The following is a 21763-nucleotide window of genomic DNA, read 5'->3' on the forward strand; positions in this document are numbered from 1 at the left end:
CATAAAATAATCTAGTTTACACTTTTTGATAAAAACAATTAAGAGCAATAAATTTTGAAATAAAAACAATGGTAGATAATCTTGAAGTATTGAAAAATTACACTTTAAACCTTTTTTTAACTTTTTTTACTCAAATTTTGAGTTTAAAATTAAATTTTTCAAAAACTACGCATAGTCCTGACTTGAATTAAAAACTGGCTAATAAAACAGAATGTTGGCTTTAAAAAAATGTATAATTCTTAATTGTAAGTATCACCGTTATTTTTAAATTATTTTTTTCCATTTTAAATAAAAAAAAATTTAAACTGCCCCTCCCCTCACTTCGGCTAACGGAAATCGTCAGATTATATATTATTTGGGAACGTTGAATTATTACCTTCAAAATACAAACAAATTTAGCCACGCTCAAGAAAGCCAAGATGACGTTTTTTTTTACAAGTTTGGAACCCGCCTACTTCTTATCGTCAATCGAAAATTGTCAGATTAGTGGAATATACACTTTTTAGCATATAACTAACTTACCCTACCTTAATCTTACGCGCTCGAGAATTTCAGATGATCAATTTTTTTTTACTAATCTGATCCTTTATCCTTGACGCGCGGCCACATATACGGGGCTAATACTTGGTGGAGGTATTCAATGGGGTACTCAATGGGGTACCTCCCTGTATATTAATCTGCCGCGCTGTAGTCAATCCCAAAATCCCTTCTTGGGCTCTCCTACTATAAGGCCTTTGATTTAGAAAAGTGTATAGTATTTACTTCAAGTTTATAATAATTTATGAATTTAAATATCAAAAACTAACAAATCAGTTCTTTACAAAATGTTCGATCTTTTGAAATCTTTTTGAAGGGGTAAATGCAAAAAGGAGAATCCCAAGGTTCAACAACACCAAAATGCAAGATTCAAGAAAACAAAATTATTCCCGGTTAATGGTACAATAGAACTATAGCTCTGTTTACTTGCAAAAAAGTTATTGGTTATAAATGATGATGATAAATGGGCTTACAACCCCGAATTACGCCTTGGTTATATAAATCGGGAATCAGACCGATTTCAATGTGCAGTTTGGCAGTATAGTGGATTGCTTTAGAAAAATCTATAAACCGCGACAAACTAAAAAAAAATCCAACGTCAGCTTATAAGCGAAACGGTATGGCCCCATCTGCCGCACTGGACAACCTACTCTCTTAACGCCTCTTGATATATTTAGCAAACAAATAGCTACAAGCTCTGATATTTCCCTCAAAGCTTCTTCGCGGGGGGCTTACAACAACATTTACCACTCCGTAATAGTTTAGTATTTAGAATCAATTCCAAAGCAAACAGACAACGCTACCCAATAACACCACGTGTCAGGTCACGAAAAACATCTGGCCTTACTAGATTAAAAGCTCTCAAGGTGCTTGCTATCTCTAAGCAGCACGCATATAAGCTCGGTAATCGGTAAAACCTCGCCACGCAGCTAGGCGTATTCTCAAATGACTTGCTGAATTGCTGTTACCGAATCCCAATCTTTTCTTACAAGTCAGAATGATGAATTAACATCAACTGACTCCTCACCCTTTCTCTTCCTCCCCAACCACCTCTCATCATTATTGGGCTGGATCTAAGGTGTTAAACGACCCGTGCCGATGATCAGCCTGGCTGGGGGCCCAATTCAAAAATAGCCCAGTCTCTAACGGAGTATCCGGATACCTGGCGAACTCCGGATTAACTAGCCTTATCTGTACATGCGAATCTCTGTGCAGATGGACCTTTTTTTTCTTCGCGTCTCGTGGGACCAACAAATGAACAAAACAAACAACAAAAACAAAAATAAAAACATAAGTGAGACCGGTATCTCTTCAGGACCGGGCGGCAGCTTGGTGTCAAAGCCTGCTGTCGTATCTCTTGCGGCCAACACAGAGAAGGGAGTAGTGGCTAACCATGGACCCTCCTCTGCTGCTGGTAGCAACGAAAATAAAAAGGTAGCGATACCTAATTTCAGTAGTGGCAGGGTTGTGAAAAATGACTCTACCACTACTACTGAGAATACTTCCAGAAATGGAAAGCTCTCTAAAGGTCGTTATGGACAAAAGCGGCAAGCGGCGAAAATCTTGAAGGCCTCTGGTGCATCATCGGGGGCTGAAAAGACACCGCAGCAAACTGCTAGCGTCGAATGGGCCAAAAGCATAATTGCTACAACAAGATCCAATAAGGACTCTACGTCCAAAAGAGAAAGATCTCTTGAGGGGGCCGCATCGACACCAAAACGGCCTCGGGTGCATAACACCAGCACAGCACCCCCCTCAATCCCATCAGGAAACAATCAAGTTTCAGTGACGTCGCAAAGGGCAAAGTCGTGGTTGTGGTCATTGACAGGAGTGGTGATGATGGCACAATATCGGCTGATCGTTGGCAGTTGGTCAAGGTTAAGCTCTCGGGTGGCTTTTTGAGCATTTTGAGAGAGCTTCCAGGACCACACCCTTTCATAAGCGATGGGGGTTGGCATCAAGGCCATGTCAAACTCATGGTTTGTGGCGACCAGAGATCTTGTGACCTTTACAAGCTTGCTGTCAGCCGGTTAGGCGAAGTTTGGCGAAGGTGCGAAGCTCGAGGTTGTCGCTGTGGAAGACATTCCTAGCAGACCTAGAGGCCGCATCTGGATACCGATCGAACTTGCTGGTATCGAGGACATTCTGGAGATGGTCAAAGTGTGTAACCCGTCCCTTCCGACGCATAACTGGAAAATAGCCAAGCTAGAGGAAGTGAAGTCTCTTTATAGGAGCGCCATTGTGGTACTCAATAAAGAATCCTTGGCTCCTCTAGCCCTAAACGAGGGCTAGATAAACTATGTCTTCGAATCCATCAAAATTCGAATTTATAAAAAAGATGAGGTTAACGCGGAAAGCGGGCCTCCAAAAACTACCGAAGGTGAACTAGCGGTTGGTGAACCTGGGACGTCGTCTTCTCTCCTAACAGAGGGTGACGATGCACCCTTGTCCTCTCCAATCGCGACTGCACCCTCTACAAAAGTCGTAGACAGTCCATCCTTAATGGAGACTGAGAACGACCTTAACATGATCCTTCTGAGCGAGGACGAACTCAGACTCAGAGGATCAGAACAAAACCGTGGTGGAGGTTGATCTGCCTAATTGTAGCCAAAATGCTGCAGTTAGTACAGATTAATCTCCAACACTCCATAAAGTCCTCGGCCTCACTTCTTCTCCGTCTGGCGAGTAACGGGGAAGATATTGTCCTGATCCAAGAGCCATGGATTGTAGGATCCGTTGTTCGAGGAATCAGGACTACTGGATACTACACACTTTGTGTGACAGATAAAGCCTAGTACATACTTGTGAACCATCTCGTGAACCCATACAAATTTCAGTTTTTGGTTCACTCGTGAACTTGCTCGTGAAGCTGAGTGGAGAACAAAGTGGAGAGTTTTCGTTCACGGGCAATTCACGTGCAAAATGTACGGGAACTGTTGGTGAAGCTGAAGTCAAATGTTCACAACGTGTACTCACAAGTGTGTACCAGTGAGCAATGTCAAAAGTTCACTTTCTCCACTGGCGAACGTTCACTTCACGAGGAAGTATGTACTAGGCTTAAAGGTGAACCTAGATCTTGCATACTAGTGAAACGTAGCATTAATGTATTTTTACTCCATCGTTTCAGTGACAGATACCACCGTAGCTAGGCTGGAAACAACCAAAGGAAGTTTCTGGCTGGTATCGGTGTATCTTGCGCATGACCACCACCCTCTCCCTGGAGAAAGTCGTCGCTGAAGCGGAAAGGCAAAGGATCCGCCTAGTTATTGGGAGCGTTGCTAACGCTCATCATACTGTATGGGGCAGTACGAATATCAACGACAGAGGTGAGTCTATTTTTGATTATATTCTTGGTACTAACCCCTTAGTAAGTAATGTTGGTAATGAACCAAACTTCATAACTAAAACTCGACAAGAAGTCTTAGACATAACTCTTGTCTCAGATAGTATACACCATATGATCTTGGACTGGAAAGTATCCAAAGAACACTCGTTCTCTGATCATAGATATATCCAGTTCAATATAAATGTGAATGATAACCCGAGTCCATTGACTTTTCGAAACTATCGGAAAACTGACTGTGGCTTCATACAGGAACTCATTACAGAGTTTACTAGAACTTGGACTATCTAGTCCTTCCTCTAACGCTAACGAACTTGACAACAAAGTCAATGACCTTACCTCAGCTATGAACAGATCGCTAGAAATTGCTTGTCCACTTATACACATAAGAGGAAAGAGGAAACCACAATGGTGGGCCTCAGAGCTTGACTCGCTCAGGAAGGAATGTAGGAAACTTTTCATCCGAGCCAAAGCTGCAAGACTAGCCTCTCATTGGGACTCCTACAAAGAATCCCTAAGAATCTACAAGAAGGCATTAAGGAAATCTAAGCGATCTTCTTGGCGATCCTTCTGTGGCATGATAGAAGAAACTTCTGAAGCCTCCAGGTTACGGAAAATTCTTTCAACCAATCCAGCTATGCCAAGCTGCTTGAAAAATACAGACGGCTCCTGGACTAATTCAAGTAATGAATCACTGAACCTACTATTGGACTCTCACTTTCCTGGTAGTTCTCTTACCGAAACTTGCAACAGCTTTGCACGTTCAAGTTCAAATACAACATATCCACAAGGTCTGATCACAAAGGGTAAGCTACAATGGGCTCTCAACAGCTTCAAACCATTTAAAGCTGCACGACCAGATGGAATAATACCAGCAGAATTACAAAAAGCTTCTGATATAATTGCACCAATCCTTGAGGCAATTTTTACCAGCTGTCTTTACCTGGTCCATGTTCCCTCGGCATGGAGAGAAGTTAAAGTTGTTTTTATACCTAAAGCAGGTAAATGCTCCCAAGTCAATCCTAAAGATTTACGACCTATAAGTCTATCATCATTCCTTCTTAAGACCCTGGAAAGATTGATTGATATCCATTTAAGGGCACGTATCGATACAAGACTTCTGTCTTCGTCTCAACATGCCTAATGTAAGGGTAAATCGGTGGAAACAGCTTTACACACTTTAGTACGCACCATCGAATATTCCCTCCATCATAAAGAGTTCACTATGGTTGCTTTCCTTGTCATCGAAGGTGCCTTTAACAACGTGGTCACATCTGCAAACACTTCTGCACTGACATCTCTAAATGTAGAGAGTTCGCTTCGGGAGTTAATTCATTTAATGCTTACTAGCAGAATAATTAACTCAAAACTGGGCAACTCTTCTAGCAGACGATTCGTTAGTAGAGGAACACCGCAAGGTGGTGTTCTATCCCCTCTCCTCTGGAACCTAGTGGTGAATGAAATCCTAACTAGTCTGGATGCGGAGGGTTTCAGAGTGATAGCCTATGCAGACGACGTTGCTATAGCAGTTTCAGGAAAGCATCTTAATATTCTTAAAGAACTCTTACAAAATGCCTTAGACAGACTAATACACAAAACCGATCTGGTCTTATTTTTGAGGAGATACAAAATTCCATTTGTCAACCTACTGCTAAAAAGCTACTGTAGCTCTCTTTTCTTGCAAAAAAGCTATTGGTAATAAATGGGGTTTACAACCCAGAATCACGCATTGGCTATTCACATCGGTAATCAGACCGATTTTAACGTACGGTGTGGCAGTATGGTGGACTGCTTTAGAGAAAGGTATAAACAGGGATAAGTTAAATAAAGTCCAATTTTCAGCCTGCCTATGTATAAGCGGATCGCTTTGCACGACCCCGTCTGCGGCACTGGACAACTTGCTCTACCTTACACCTCTTGACATATTTAGTAAACAAATAGACTTTTGCAGAAGCTGTATGGACGAGGAAAAGGAAGAAACTGTTCTTCATCTTCTCTGCACATGCCCTGCTCTAGCTCGAAAACGCAAGAATTACCTAGGAGAATTCTTCTTTAACGATCTAAACGATCTAAATCATATCGGTATAATCAGCCTCTCACGTTTCGTAAGGGACTCTAACTGGTTCCATTGAGCTTAGGAGGAAGCCTCAAGATTCATGTGGTATCACAATGGGCCATTAAACTGGCCTAAGTGTGTCCGTTTCCATCTTGGACAGCCACTATAACCTAACCCTAACATAATCACTCTTTAAAGTTTCGTAATGGACTCAAACTCGTTTCATTGATCTTGGAAGAATGTTTCATGTGGTATCACAAGGGCCATTTAACTGGCCTAAGTGCGTCCTACTCCATCACGGACAGCCACTTTAACCTAACCTAACCTAGTGGTGCCAGGGGTTCTCCAGCGTCACTATGGAACAAACAATTTTATTGGCTAACGGGTTATAGGTATAAGCATGTTTCAGTTTCAGTTTCAGTTTATTTATTTATAACGCTTACACAGTAAGATAATAGATATCTTATAAATTAGTGAAAGCCTATGACTTAACTTTATATAACAATTCAATTTAAAAAAAAAAATATGGTAAGGAAATAATATAAAATTAAATTATATACAAAAAAGAAAATAACAATAATTTATAAATAAAATATTAATTGACAATAAAATAGAAATAATAGAAATAGAAGAAGGAAAAGATAGTTAAGTTAGTTAAAGTTAAGAAAAGGAGATAGTTCATTAAGTTAAGTTAGTTGCTTTGGTTCGAAAAGAAGATTTTAATACTTTTTTGGAAAATATGTATATCACTTATATCCCGCAAGTGAGTTGGAAGTGAGTTCCAGAGGCGACATGTAGCGATGAAAAATTTCCTTTCTGAGGTCAAACACGAAAAGCGTGGCAAAATTACCGATGTCGATCTATTCGATGTTGACATTCTGATTTTTTCAAACAGATAAGCTGGTTGGCGTGTTTTCAAGATTTTAAAAAACAGTATCAATGTTCGAAGCTTCATGAAGTCATTAAAAGGCATACTAAGCACAATCTCTTGCAAATGTGAAATATGGTAGTACCTTCTTAAGCCAAAGATGTATCGAATTATACTATTGAATGCTATGTTTAATTTATGTTTGCTGATGGAATCGCAGTTGTAAAAAATTTCGCATCCATGAGTGAGAACAGGTATTACAAGGGTCCTTGCAAGCATTAGTCTGGTTTTAAATGGAGTGATGTTTTGGGCGTTCCACAGCGTTCTAAGCGTTCCATAAGTTTTACCTACTAATTGGTTGATGTGGTCATTCCAGGTCAATGTTTTATTGAAGATTACTCCTAGATTTTTACTGGAATTTACGAATTCTAATGGGTTCTGGTTTAGAAATATGGAAGGAAAGTATGTTAAGTCTAATTCTTTTCTTGATATAACCAGGCATTTACATTTGTTTGCGTTGAGAACCAACCCATTGCACGACGCCCAGTAGGATATCTTTTCTAGTTCTTGGTTCAGGGTGAAAGCGCAGTCGTCAATTAAACCCAAAGGACAGCTTTTATAAATTTGAATGTCATCGGCATAAAAATGTTTTGATACTTCATTTATAATGAAACCGATTTCATTCACATATAATGAGAATAGAAGGGGAGATAAAATTGATCCTTGAGGAACTCCTTGTTTAACCGGAAGAAAGTCGGAGAGATTTCCATTTAAGAAAACGGCTTGCTTTCTATCCTTCAAAAAGGAAGTAAATAGTTTAATAGCTTCTGAAGATATGTTGAATCTGTGACGCAGTTTATTCAGAAGTATCGAGTGATTCACCATGTCGAAAGCTTTTGAAAAGTCTAATAGGACTAAAAAAGTTACATTATCAATATCGAGTTCAGTCCTTATGTCTTCAATTATTTTAGTTAGTGCCGTTATACAGCTATGGTGCGAACGAAAACCTGATTGAACATCGACTAAAAGGTTATTGCGACTGATGAAGTTGCTTAATTGTTTTTGCATTATCCTTTCACATACCTTAGACAGAAATGGAAGTATTGAAATTGGTCTAAATTCATTGCAGAGCGAGTTTTTGGGGATGGGAATTATTTTTGCTTTTTTCCATTGATGTGGGAAAATGCCATGTTTGACTACAAATCCATGTTCAGATTTTAGATTCTTTAGTTTTATAAAACTGATGTCCATAGTGATCGGTTCTTGTAACGTCATTTTTGATATACATTTGATTTTGTATTGTCATTTAAAAAATTTACATTTAAATATTAAAATTAATATCACAACAGTAATTACTAATTAGTAAATATTCGAATTCGATATAATTTCCTTCGTTAATTCAAACAAGAATTGGAATAGTGGTTCGAGTTACGTTCTATTTGTGTAACACTTTAATACCTTTATCGTTTGAAACGCCTTAATAAATTCAACACAATTTTTTCAAATGCATGACTGCAGATCACGCGCGGATAATAGTCTATAATCAATAATGCCAAACAAAAAAACAGTTAAAAGAAGACATTGACATACACAAATCCGCTGACCCGCTTATTCTGAAGAGGTGTGCTTTAACGCTGAAAAACGCTGATTACATGTTTAAGAAATGTATCGAAGAACGAAAACTTCTTCATGGCCGACAATATAGCTTTTGTGCCAATAGGTCCTTTCATCATTCATCTAATGGGTGATCTTATGGTTTATCTCACCGAACAGTGAATTTTTACATCTATTTGGAGAAAGTAAGATTATTACACTTTATTTTTCAAATGCGTTTGATAGTTTGGCACCAAGATCTCTTATCAGATCAGCCTACGTGTTTTTGTGCATTTATTTAAAAACACGAAAACTTAGCGATCAAAAATTATAATTATAAAAATATATGTACGCATAGAGAAGTTTACTTTTCAACACCTTCTGTCTAAGGTGATACATTTAATCGAAAAAAGGTACTATAATGAGAGAAGCAATGTTCGCCTATCATTGCTCATATTTAACTTTAATGTTTTTGGGCAGAAGAAGGCATTCAAAAATATAATAACGACGGCGACATGAAGGTTCCTTAATATCTGACTTCTGACTGCTATAGACTTTCTTGAGGTGTTTCCGTTAATTTGCCCGGCAATTAGTTATCTTTTTCACAGCGGTCTTACGGTCTGCATTAGGATGACAAAATAAATTAGTTGCAGTCTGTTCAGAACTAGGGCTCAGTGACATAGAACTCTCAAATATTCTTGTCGCCGAGTCATTTAAGGGATGGAGGGGACTTACAGTTTTATGCCAAATCCGAACGGCCAATTTGAAAAGCACTTTTCATGACAAGAATTTTAAAATCCTCGCAAAAATAAGTACCCATGAAAAAAAAACTATTGGCATAGGCAGGAATTCAACCCAAGATCTCAAGCATGACAGCCGAACGCATTAACCATCACACTACTAAATGTTGATATTTTGTTTAATTAAACGGTCGTATCGTTGGTTTTTCATAATTCTGTTCAATGATCTTAACTCTTTGCTTACCAAAGATCCGGATGTTCACCTCAATATTTTTGTTCTTGATTTTGTATTATTAAAAAAAAGGTCCGCAAAATCAATGCTTACAGGTTTATATATTCACGTCACAAAATATCTTCACAAGTTGACAGTTTTGAGCAAATACCAACATTATTTTAATTCTTAAATAATTTATTGTACAAACAGCACAAACAACCTCATTCACAACACAAACAATCCGTACAAACTCTAACTTGCGCATCTATTTTGTGTCGTGAATGGCTGCTCTAAGAGATATTGTTTCGAAGATGGCGCACAAAACTAAACTTATGTGTGTTCCTGATCACATAGTCATTATGGTTAACGAACACGCTGATAAAAGCTGCTTATTCTGTTTGTAAATCACCAAGCCAACATAAACCCAATGCGGAAAAGATCACATGGTCGCAATGTAATAACAGACATGCAAATCGGTCAAGGCGTGTTATTTTTTTACAAAACTTAGTATCAGAGCGCAATGAATAAAGTCAATTTATAGAAAAAATCTTTACTTTTTCTACTGGTTGTCGAACAATGTTTCTCTGAACGAAAGCCTGGGAAGTTCCGAGGCTTAACATCACTAATTACTCGCAGAGTAATCAGGCCGAGCAGACCCTGATAAATTTGCAATCAAATTTGTCCATGATCAAAAAAACTACATAAAATGTTGAGCCTTTTTAGAAAATTCCGATTTATGATTTATTTCATTAATTTACATATGTGTTAGTATGACTTTACACTCACAATATTTAAAATTGATAGATTATTTTATAATTGGATGGCCATGCAAATGTTTTAGATTTTTGTTCATTGAAAGCTTTGAATGAAATAAATCAGCATTTTAATTCGATAACAATGTTATCGGTTAAATAACATTTATGTACATTCATATATCTTATTTCATTAATTCATGTGTTAATATGACTTAAAACTCAAAGCCGCGTATTCATAGAGAATTACTAAAGTCGTATTAATTGAATCTATAGTTTAAGCTTTTTGATTAAATAAACACAGCTCTTGTTCATAGTCAATTTTCCTGATATCAGAGAGAAAAAACTAATTAGTTTTTTTCTCTCTGCCTGATATGTTTAGTAAAACCCAAGTCTAAAATTGTATTCTACTACTATTATACTTTGACAGGTCAAAGCAAAAAATACTGTTGTATTTTCAAACTCGTTATTTTGTTGTCGTATTTTCTCCGACAGCCAGGCCGCAATCAAATCTATGGACTCTGTCTCTACAAACTCTATAACAGTCCATAACTGTCGATCATCTCTAATGGAGATGGCGCAACAGTTTAATATTCACCTTTGCTGGGTGCCGGGCCAAAAAGACATTCCAGGTAACTGTAAGGCAGATGAACTCGCCAGGAACGTTACAGTACAGCCCATCCTACCACGTTTGGTAAGTATTGGCATACCAATCGCTACTTGTAAACTGCTACTAATGCAAGACGCTGCGAGGAGGGCAGGCACCAGGTGTACCAACATTACCACGTGTCAAGCCACAAAAAACATCTGGCCAACACTGGATTTAAAACGTTCAAGGTGCTTGCTCTCTCTAAGCAGATCGCATATAAGCTCGATAATAGGTATCATAACCAGACACTGTCTAATAGGAAAGCACGCCACGAGACTAGGCGTATTCTCAAATGACTTTTGCAGAAGCTGTATGGACGAGGAAAAGGAAGAAACTGTTCTTCATCTTCTCTGCACATGCCCTGCTCTAGCTCGAAAACGCAAGAATTACCTAGGAGAATTCTTCTTTAACGATCTAAACGATCTAAATCATATCGGTATAATCAGCCTCTCACGTTTCGTAAGGGACTCTAACTGGTTCCATTGAGCTTAGGAGGAAGCCTCAAGATTCATGTGGTATCACAATGGGCCATTAAACTGGCCTAAGTGTGTCCGTTTCCATCTTGGACAGCCACTATAACCTAACCCTAACATAATCACTCTTTAAAGTTTCGTAATGGACTCAAACTCGTTTCATTGATCTTGGAAGAATGTTTCATGTGGTATCACAAGGGCCATTTAACTGGCCTAAGTGCGTCCTACTCCATCACGGACAGCCACTTTAACCTAACCTAACCTAGTGGTGCCAGGGGTTCTCCAGCGTCACTATGCAACAAACAATTTTATTGGCTGACGGGTTATAGGTATAAGCATGTTTCAGTTTCAGTTTCAGTTTATTTATTTATAACGCTTACACAGTAAGATAATAGATATCTTATAAATTAGTGAAAGCCTATGACTTAACTTTATATAACAATTCAATTTAAAAAAAAAAAATATGGTAAGGAAATAATATAAAATTAAATTATATACAAAAAAGAAAATAACAATAATTTATAAATAAAATATTAATTGACAATAAAATAGAAATAATAGAAATAGAAGAAGGAAAAGATAGTTAAGTTAGTTAAACTTAAGAAAAGGAGATAGTTCATTAAGTTAAGTTAGTTGCTTTGGTTCGAAAAGAAGATTTTAATACTTTTTTGGAAAATATGTATATCACTTATATCCCGCAAGTGAGTTGGAAGTGAGTTCCAGAGGCGACATGTAGCGATGAAAAATTGCCTTTCTGAGGTCAAACACGAAAAGCGTGGCAAAATTACCGATGTCGATCTATTCGATGTTGACATTCTGATTTTTTCAAACAGATAAGCTGGTTGGCGTGTTTTCAAGATTTTAAAAAACAGTATCAATGTTCGAAGCTTCATGAAGTCATTAAAAGGCATACTAAGCACAATCTCTTGCAAATGTGAAATATGGTAGTACCTTCTTAAGCCAAAGATGTATTGAATTATACTATTGAATGCTATGTTTAATTTATGTTTGCTGATGGAATCGCAGTTGTAAAAAATTTCGCGTCCATGAGTGAGAACAGGTATTACAAGGGTCCTTGCAAGCATTAGTCTGGTTTTAAATGAAGTGATGTTTTGGGCGTTCCACAGCGTTCTAAGCGTTCCATAAGTTTTACCTACTAATTGGTTGATGTGGTCATTCCAGGTCAATGTTTTATTGAAGATTACTCCTAGATTTTTACTGGAATTTACGAATTCTAATGGGTTCTGGTTTAGAAATATGGAAGGAAAGTATGTTAAGTCTAATTCTTTTCTTGATATAACCAGGCATTTACATTTGTTTGCGTTGAGAACCAACCCATTGCACGACGCCCAGTAGGATATCTTTTCTAGTTCTTGGTTCAGGGTGAAAGCGCAGTCGTCAATTAAACCCAAAGGACAGCTTTTATAAATTTGAATGTCATCGGCATAAAAATGTTTTGATACTTCATTTATAATGAAACCGATTTCATTCACATATAATGAGAATAGAAGGGGAGATAAAATTGATCCTTGAGGAACTCCTTGTTTAACCGGAAGAAAGTCGGAGAGATTTCCATTTAAGAAAACGGCTTGCTTTCTATCCTTCAAAAAGGAAGTAAATAGTTTAATAGCTTCTGAAGATATGTTGAATCTGTGACGCAGTTTATTCAGAAGTATCGAGTGATTCACCATGTCGAAAGCTTTTGAAAAGTCTAATAGGACTAAAAAAGTTACATTATCAATATCGAGTTCAGTCCTTATGTCTTCAATTATTTTAGTTAGTGCCGTTATACAGCTATGGTGCGAACGAAAACCTGATTGAACATCGACTAAAAGGTTATTGCGACTGATGAAGTTGCTTAATTGTTTTTGCATTATCCTTTCACATACCTTAGACAGAAATGGAAGTATTGAAATTGGTCTAAATTCATTGCAGAACGAGTTTTTGGGGATGGGAATTATTTTTGCTTTTTTCCATTGATGTGGGAAAATGCCATGTTTGACTACAAATCCATGTTCAGATTTTAGATTTTTTAGTTTTATAAAACTGATGTCCATAGTGATCGGTTCTTGTAACGTCATTTTTGATATACATTTGATTTTGTATTGTCATTTAAAAAATTTACATTTAAATATTAAAATTAATATCACAACAGTAATTACTAATTAGTAAATATTCGAATTCGATATAATTTCCTTCGTTAATTCAAACAAGAATTGGAATAGTGGTTCGAGTTACGTTCTATTTGTGTAACACTTTAATACCTTTATCGTTTGAAACGCCTTAATAAATTCAACACAATTTTTTCAAATGCATGACTGCAGATCACGCGCGGATAATAGTCTATAATCAATAATGCCAAACAAAAAAACAGTTAAAAGAAGACATTGACATACACAAATCCGCTGACCCGCTTATTCTGAAGAGGTGTGCTTTAACGCTGAAAAACGCTGATTACATGTTTAAGAAATGTATCGAAGAACGAAAACTTCTTCATGGCCGACAATATAGCTTTTGTGCCAATAGGTCCTTTCATCATTCATCTAATGGGTGATCTTATGGTTTATCTCACCGAACAGTGAATTTTTACATCTATTTGGAGAAAGTAAGATTATTACACTTTATTTTTCAAATGCGTTTGATAGTTTGGCACCAAGATCTCTTATCAGATCAGCCTACGTGTTTTTGTGCATTTATTTAAAAACACGAAAACTTAGCGATCAAAAATTATAATTATAAAAATATATGTACGCATAGAGAAGTTTACTTTTCAACACCTTCTGTCTAAGGTGATACATTTAATCGAAAAAAGATACTATAATGAGAGAAGCAATGTTCGCCTATCATTGCTCATATTTAACTTTAATGTTTTTGGGCAGAAGAAGGCATTCAAAAATATAATAACGACGGCGACATGAAGGTTCCTTAATATCTGACTTCTGACTGCTATAGACTTTCTTGAGGTGTTTCCGTTAATTTGCCCGGCAATTAGTTATCTTTTTCACAGCGGTCTTACGGTCTGCATTAGGATGACAAAATAAATTAGTTGCAGTCTGTTCAGAACTAGGGCTCAGTGACATAGAACTCTCAAATATTCTTGTCGCCGAGTCATTTAAGGGATGGAGGGGACTTACAGTTTTATGCCAAATCCGAACGGCCAATTTGAAAAGCACTTTTCATGACAAGAATTTTAAAATCCTCGCAAAAATTAGTACCCATGAAAAAAAAACTATTGGCATAGGCAGGAATTCAACCCAAGATCTCAAGCATGACAGCCGAACGCATTAACCATCACACTACTAAATGTTGATATTTTGTTTAATTAAACGGTCGTATCGTTGGTTTTTCATAATTCTGTTCAATGATCTTAACTCTTTGCTTACCAAAGATCCGGATGTTCACCTCAATATTTTTGTTCTTGATTTTGTATTATTAAAAAAAAGGTCCGCAAAATCAATGCTTACAGGTTTATATATTCACGTCACAAAATATCTTCACAAGTTGACAGTTTTGAGCAAATACCAACATTATTTTAATTCTTAAATAATTTATTGTACAAACAGCACAAAAACCTCATTCACAACACAAACAATCCGTACAAACTCTAACTTGCGCATCTATTTTGTGTCGTGAATGGCTGCTTTAAGAGATATTGTTTCGAAGATGGCGCACAAAACTAAACTTATGTGTGTTCCTGATCACATAGTCATTATGGTTAACGAACACGCTGATAAAAGCTGCTTATTCTGTTTGTAAATCACCAAGCCAACATAAACCCAATGCGGAAAAGATCACATGGTCGCAATGTAATAACAGACATGCAAATCGGTCAAGGCGTGTTATTTTTTTACAAAACTTATTATCAGAGCGCAATGAATAAAGTCAATTTATAGAAAAAATCTTTACTTTTTCTACTGGTTGTCGAACAATGTTTCTCTGAACGAAAGCCTGGGAAGTTCCGAGGCTTAACATCACTAATTACTCGCAGAGTAATCAGGCCGAGCAGACCCTGATAAATTTGCAATCAAATTTGTCCATGATCAAAAAAACTACATAAAATGTTGAGCCTTTTTAGAAAATTCCGATTTATGATTTATTTCATTAATTTACATATGTGTTAGTATGACTTTACACTCACAATATTTAAAATTGATAGATTATTTTATAATTGGATGGCCATGCAAATGTTTTAGATTTTTGTTCATTGAAAGCTTTGAATGAAATAAATCAGCATTTTAATTCGATAACAATGTTATCGGTTAAATAACATTTATGTACATACATATATCTTATTTCATTAATTCATGTGTTAATATGACTTAAAACTCAAAGCCGCGTATTCATAGAGAATTACTAAAGTCGTATTAATTGAATCTATAGTTTAAGCTTTTTGATTAAATAAACACAGCTCTTGTTCATAGTCAATTTTCCTGATATCAGAGAGAAAAAACTAATTAGTTTTTTTCTCTCTGCCTGATATGTTTAGTAAAACCCAAGTCTAAAATTGTATTCTACTACTATTATACTTTGACAGGTCAAAGCAAAAAATACTGTTGTATTTTCAAACTCGTTATTTTGTTGTCATTCTTCAAATTATTGGATGTCGAAAAAAGTAAGTAAAACATAACTATTTAATGGAAAATAAAAAAAAAAAAAACAACTAACAACGTTTTATAATATTTTAGATTAACACCAAGGAAAACATAAAACGCGAACGGTAGGAGAACTTATCGCAATCAGAAAAAGAACTTTGTAGCGAAAATTGTCAAAAAAAAGCTACACCAGCAAGTTTACGTACAATTTATTAACATAATGTGGCGTATTCATATAGAATTACTAAAGTCGTGATTTCTTGATCTATAGTTTAAGGCTTATTGGTTAAATAAACACAGCCCTTATTCATTAAATCCCAGGTTACTTTTGTGCTCTACTATAATTATACTTAAAATGGCAAAAAACTACTGTTATATTTCCAAAATTGTTATTTTGTGTTGTCCTATTTTAAATTAATTTCGAAAAAAGTAAGTAAAACAAAACTATTTAATAAAAAATAAAAAAAAAAACAACTAACAACTATTTATAATATTTTAGATCAACAGCAACGAAAATATAAAACGCGGACGGAAGGAAAACTGGTCGCAGTCAAAGAAACGATACGCAGGCACATCAACATTGTCGATGATAAGGGAAATGATGTTATGATAATAATGATCTGGCTATAATAGATGATGTTAAAACCTGGAGATTTTTTTTCTTGGTGCCATATTTTGCAGATCACGACATAACTCAAACTCCTCTAAGATATCTATATATTTTTGAATTGTGGTATTAATCAACATTTTTGTGGACAGCAAGTTTACGTTACGTTTATTTGTTATGATTTACATTTTCAGTCTTTCAATATGCAAACAAAGATCAAATATGACATTTGGCTATGATAATAACTACTTAAACACAGCTTTTCCTATGTTTATAGTACACAGACTTAGCCCTAACCTTAGGTTTAAATTTATTTATAAATAGACTAAACTCTGGACTTCCTTAGTAACGAGTTAGCAAGAGTTTAGCAAACATCTATGAATATGACCCAATAACTTAACACTCAAAATATTTACTATTTATATATTTTTTATAATTAGATGGCCATGCAAATCTTTAAAATATTGTTCATTTAAAACTTTGAACGAAATAAGCCAGCTTTTAAAATTCGATAAAACTGTTATCAGTTAAATAACACTTCAAGGCCATCATATAAAATTTGTTTTGAACTCACAGACAAAAAAATTCTTATGGGCTTTAAGTCTATAAATAGAAATGAATAAATTGAAACATATACTAAAGACATTTATCTAGCTACATATATGTAGCTTTTGTTTACATCCTAATATTACCTTTCTCGATATGGTGCTGATGATGGCATTTTTGTTGACATTTTGAAACTATCCGAATCACTGCTTTCGGATAATCTATCAGAGCTCTTGCCAAAAAACATTTTTGCCCTTTTTTTTTCTGAATCCGGTTGGAGAGCTATTAATTCTATTACCATATTTTTAGTATCATTAATTTTTTTATCACCAGTGGGACTTTCAGAGGGTTTGAATTTCGGAGCATCCAGCGTGCAGAATTCAACATGGGCAGAAGTAGCTCCATTACGCAATGCACAATTATTTGATCCAATATGTTTATCCCGGTTTGCACCATCTAACGATATATTTGATAAAAATGAAATCGCAGCAAGTCTGCGTCGGTATCTTGTCTTATCTACTGAACTTGTCATTTGCTCTACTTTCAGTTTTATTTTCTTAGTTAAAATACTTCTTTAGTTAAATTATCACATCACAATTAATATATATTTGTATCATTTTCTTTGCAATTTAGTCATAATAACTTTGTCAATATAACGCAAAACGGATCTAATTCGGTATAAAAATATATCATAAAATGATTTGTATGACAGTTAAGTTTCTTTAATTTTTGCTTTCTTGTAAAAAGAAAATTGATAGTTTAATAATAACAAATAGTAAATACCAAAAACGTTTTATATGAAGATAAAAATCGTCGGTAGCCATCTTGGTTTGCCTCCAAGTAAGAGTGCAAATCTGATTTAGTAGTTGTTTTAATGTGTGAGTGATCGAAAACCTACGGAATTTCTATATGCATATTATATGAAAACAAACTTATAAATTGCTGGAATTCACTTGTGGCTGAAACACAACCACGCTTCAGCTTCGGCTTCGCCAGACGTTTATGAGTTCAGCCATAGGACTCCAAACGGATTCTCTAGTTCAAATTTGCTCTATATGACAGCTCAACAGCTGTAAAAAAGTCAACAAACAAAATACATTTGCTTTAAGAGGGATTCTCATTGGTTATTAGGCTGCGTAAGCTACTTCCGCGATAAATTTAATTTTTTCGATTTCAAAACATTTTTTTATTTGGAGAAAAATAATAGCTGCTGACGACAGAATTACCATTTTAGAAACGTCATATTGGAAGTGTTATTCAAAGCAACCTCGAAGCAGGCCCAAAGTGTTTCAGCCATTATATCTTCATATAGAATGGCAATCAATCCGGACAAACTTTTGAATGGATATTTAAATATGTTTCCCTTTGGTTAGAAATGATGGTATAGATGGGAAATCACACAAAGATTTTTTAAAATGTTAAATTGCGCATTTATTTTTTGCTAAAAATGTATTTTTTTATTTTCCGGAAGGGAATTCACTTTCCTGAACAGCTGATACTCCACTCCACTCACTCCAAAAATGTATATATTTGTGTTCCAATTTCACAATTTTCAAATGGCAGATTTCCAGTAAATATTTTTCGGTGGATTTCAATCAGGAAATTTTTTCAATTACAGACATTATAGCCTAGTACAAACTTCCTCGTGAAGTGAACGTTCGAAAGTGGAGAAAGTGAACTTTTGACTTTGCTCACTTGTACACACTTGTGAGTACACGTTGTGAACATGAACAAACCAAATGTCAAAGCTTCACCAACAGTTCCCGTACATTTTGCACGTGAATTGCCCGTGAACGAAAACTCTCCACTTTGTTCTCCACTCAGCTTCACCAGCAAGTTCACGGGTGAACCAAAAACTGAAATTTGTATGGGTTCACGAGATGGTTCACAAGTATGTACTAGGCTTATGAATGATCGTTTTAAGCGACCTGTCCAAAAACAATTCAACGATTAAAACTAATCATAGCTATAATTGGCCCATAAGCAGTCAGCAGTGTTCCATGAACAACAACAGGCAAGAGCGATGAAAAGGCGTTTAGCTTTTCTTGTAGGAGCCATCAATACAAATTGAAACAGGAGAAATCTGAAATATTTTAGTTATGGGTCAGTTATATTCATAATCGTATTTTGAATGTATGGTATTCAAATTGTGCTTATGAGTTGTAAAATTTGCAATGAAAACAATAATTTAATTAATTAATTTTGCAATGATGAAATCTTAAATGAACTGCTGGTTTTAAATCCCACAACTCGGAAAAAATCGTTCTCCTGAGAGCATTGCATTTCTTTGTGTGCCCAGGTTTCAGTTTTTTTTAATGATCAACTCTAACCTCAAATGCCCAGTTAAATTAATAAATTTGCGCCCAATGACCAAATTGTCGAAACAAACTTGCCAAATTGGTTCAGGTTACATGAGCATTATCAAATGGTTTCATTTCCAAAGGTTTCTAATTCAATAAGTCAATAATCCAGTTGAATATGTTTCATTTATTAAATTTTTTGATATTGTCAATATTCAAACTTTTTTGGGTTTAAAGCAATTTTGGGAAGTACAGCGAGGATCCAAATCAGGTTATGGTGAACTATAACGCCACGTCTGGTGTCTGTGAGGGACTAGGGTAGGATGTAAAAATAAAAAAAAAAAACTTTTTTTAAAGCAAAGTTTTCTTTTTATCACCCTGCGGAGGTTTTCGGCATGCTGGTAGTTGTACAGGTAGAGCTCAGTCGAAATTGCAGTCCAAATTGCTCACTAGAAAAAAAAATCATCCTGATCTAAAACTTTAAGGGGTATAAGCATAGAGGAAATATATTATCTAGAGTCCCGACTTAATGGGTTTGCTCTCTTTCGGCCTACAAACTAAATTTAGAGAATTTTGCCCGTTAGCATAAGCATGTGTTAGTTCTCCCGTGCATTTCTTATGGGAAAATCCAGATTCTATGTAGTTCTTATGGGCTTTTGGTGAAGTTTGCACAATTAGGGGGAAAACAATATGAAGTGAACTCAGACGTTCAAAAAAGAAATCCGTTGAATTCAAAAATTGAAAAATGAATGCAATATTTTTAGAAAAATGAATTTTACAACTTCTTTTTAGTGAAAACTGTGCTAAAAATAATATTTGAATGCTTTTGGCACACAAATTCTATGTATTTTATGAAAAATTTCGCTAAAAACAGAAAAAATCGTGCTGAAAGTATAAGCGCACCCTAGAACTGTAATGGGAACGTGGTCTAATTTGAGTTATGTCAAGTTTTGACAGATCAACAGCGAGGTGAGTATTTTGACAATTCTACGAAAATGTAAACAAACCAAAATTCAGGATCAATGAAGCAAATGAAGGTAAAACAAAATATTAATTTATTGAAATAAAAATGTATAATGAATTTAATGAATTTAATTTAATTCTCAGATAAAGAAAAAACCAAGGAGTACGTTGCAACAAGAAAAGTAGAAGCCCCGCGTAGGAAGCCAGCAACGCCGACATATTTATTGTGGAGTGAATAGGTACAAATTGAAGGTAAATGTGTTCATATTAATTTTTAATTCAAATTATATGAATATTGTTTTGTTTTGTTTTTTAGTAAAAAAATTACACTGCTCAACAAGACTGGCGATCAAATCGCTCTATTCTGATGGCTTATATCCTCATTGTTAACCCTGTAGGAATAAGAAGGGCCGATTACAGCGAAGGGATCGATGTCGCAGAAGTCTGAAAAGCTTCGCTTTGCAACCTATCTGACATGCTTCATTTGGCGAGATTTATATACAATTCGAGAGTTGTTATAAAGTTGAGGAATCTCTTTATTTGGTGGTCATTCATAGCCAAGCCAAATACAAATACAAGTTGAATTAATTGCAGCGTGTGATAGTAGTAGCACATTCACGTAATGTGCCACCATCTTTGCAATGCAAAGCACTTCTTTCAGCCAGCTACGGATAGGCGAAAGATTGCAATGAATGCAAGTCCTTCCTTATCATGTGAACAATAGTTAATTTAATCTACAGTCAGTTTTTCAAGACAGTACCTACCACCGAGGATTGGCCAATTGATCTGTTTCACTATGTTCTTTTTTGCAGAAATTCACATTTGAATATCTTCCTTTTACATTTTTTGGCGAACTCTGTGATGTAGTTGGTGAGGATGTGTTTATAAATAATAAAATAAGAACTATCTTAATTTTCGCTGTTTCTTATTTAAATTGTAGGTCTCTGGAATTCAATTGAAATACCTTCTTTCAATTATGATTTATTGCTTTCAATGCCGTCAATATCTTCAATTCAATTCTGCCTCTTGTTACCAACGAAGAAGGAGACAAGATCGGAAAATTTGCTGGCGATGGTATTTGGCTGGACGAAGAAAAAACGTCGCCTTTTTCTTCTTATCAGTTCTTTTTGAAAATGCCAGATTCTGAAGTCGAGAATCTTCTCAAGTCGCTCACGTTGTTCAAGTAGTTTTATTTCACTGGAAGAAATTGCATTTCTCATGGAACAACACAAAAAATCACCAGAGAAGAGAAAAGCACAAACGATTCTAGCTGAAGATATGACGCTTCTAGTCCATTGAGGTGATTTTTAATAAACAAATAAATCACTTCTTTTAGTTTTTTAAGTGTTTCTCATTTCAGAGGCGGGTTTAAAACAAGCCGAAAAAGTCACAGAAGCGCTCTACAAGGCAAATGTTGAAGGACTAGGTGAACTGAACTACAACTAAATCCTATCGTTAAGATTTTTCCAGAGCCTGGACTATCCATTCTTGATCTGGCACTAAAAGCTTAATGTTTTACAACAAAGAGTA

The 21763-nt window shown here is 35.7% G+C and overlaps 1 protein-coding gene, 1 long non-coding RNA gene and 1 pseudogene across 2 annotated transcripts in view; 2 read left to right on the top strand and 1 right to left on the bottom strand.

Annotated features, from left to right (window-relative positions):
• The window catches only part of LOC129951772 (CDK5 and ABL1 enzyme substrate 2), a 30051-nt gene extending 12307 nt beyond the window's left edge, over positions 1-17744 (bottom strand). The window contains exon 1 of the mRNA XM_056064094.1: positions 17117-17744. Within this exon, the coding sequence (XP_055920069.1) occupies positions 17117-17502 (386 nt within the window). The 5' untranslated portion in view covers positions 17503-17744. The remainder of the gene's footprint in view (positions 1-17116) is intronic.
• Positions 1-21763, top strand: part of LOC129950557 (tyrosine--tRNA ligase, mitochondrial-like) — a 103008-nt pseudogene that overhangs the window by 80746 nt on the left and 499 nt on the right.
• Positions 15821-16715, top strand: LOC129951775 (uncharacterized). Its single transcript, XR_008782225.1, has 3 exons — positions 15821-15837; positions 15911-16246; positions 16317-16715. It is a non-coding gene; the product is annotated as an uncharacterized LOC129951775 (long non-coding RNA).

Source organism: Eupeodes corollae, chromosome 3 (assembly GCF_945859685.1).
Source record: "Eupeodes corollae chromosome 3, idEupCoro1.1, whole genome shotgun sequence".
NCBI lineage: Eukaryota > Metazoa > Arthropoda > Insecta > Diptera > Syrphidae > Eupeodes > Eupeodes corollae.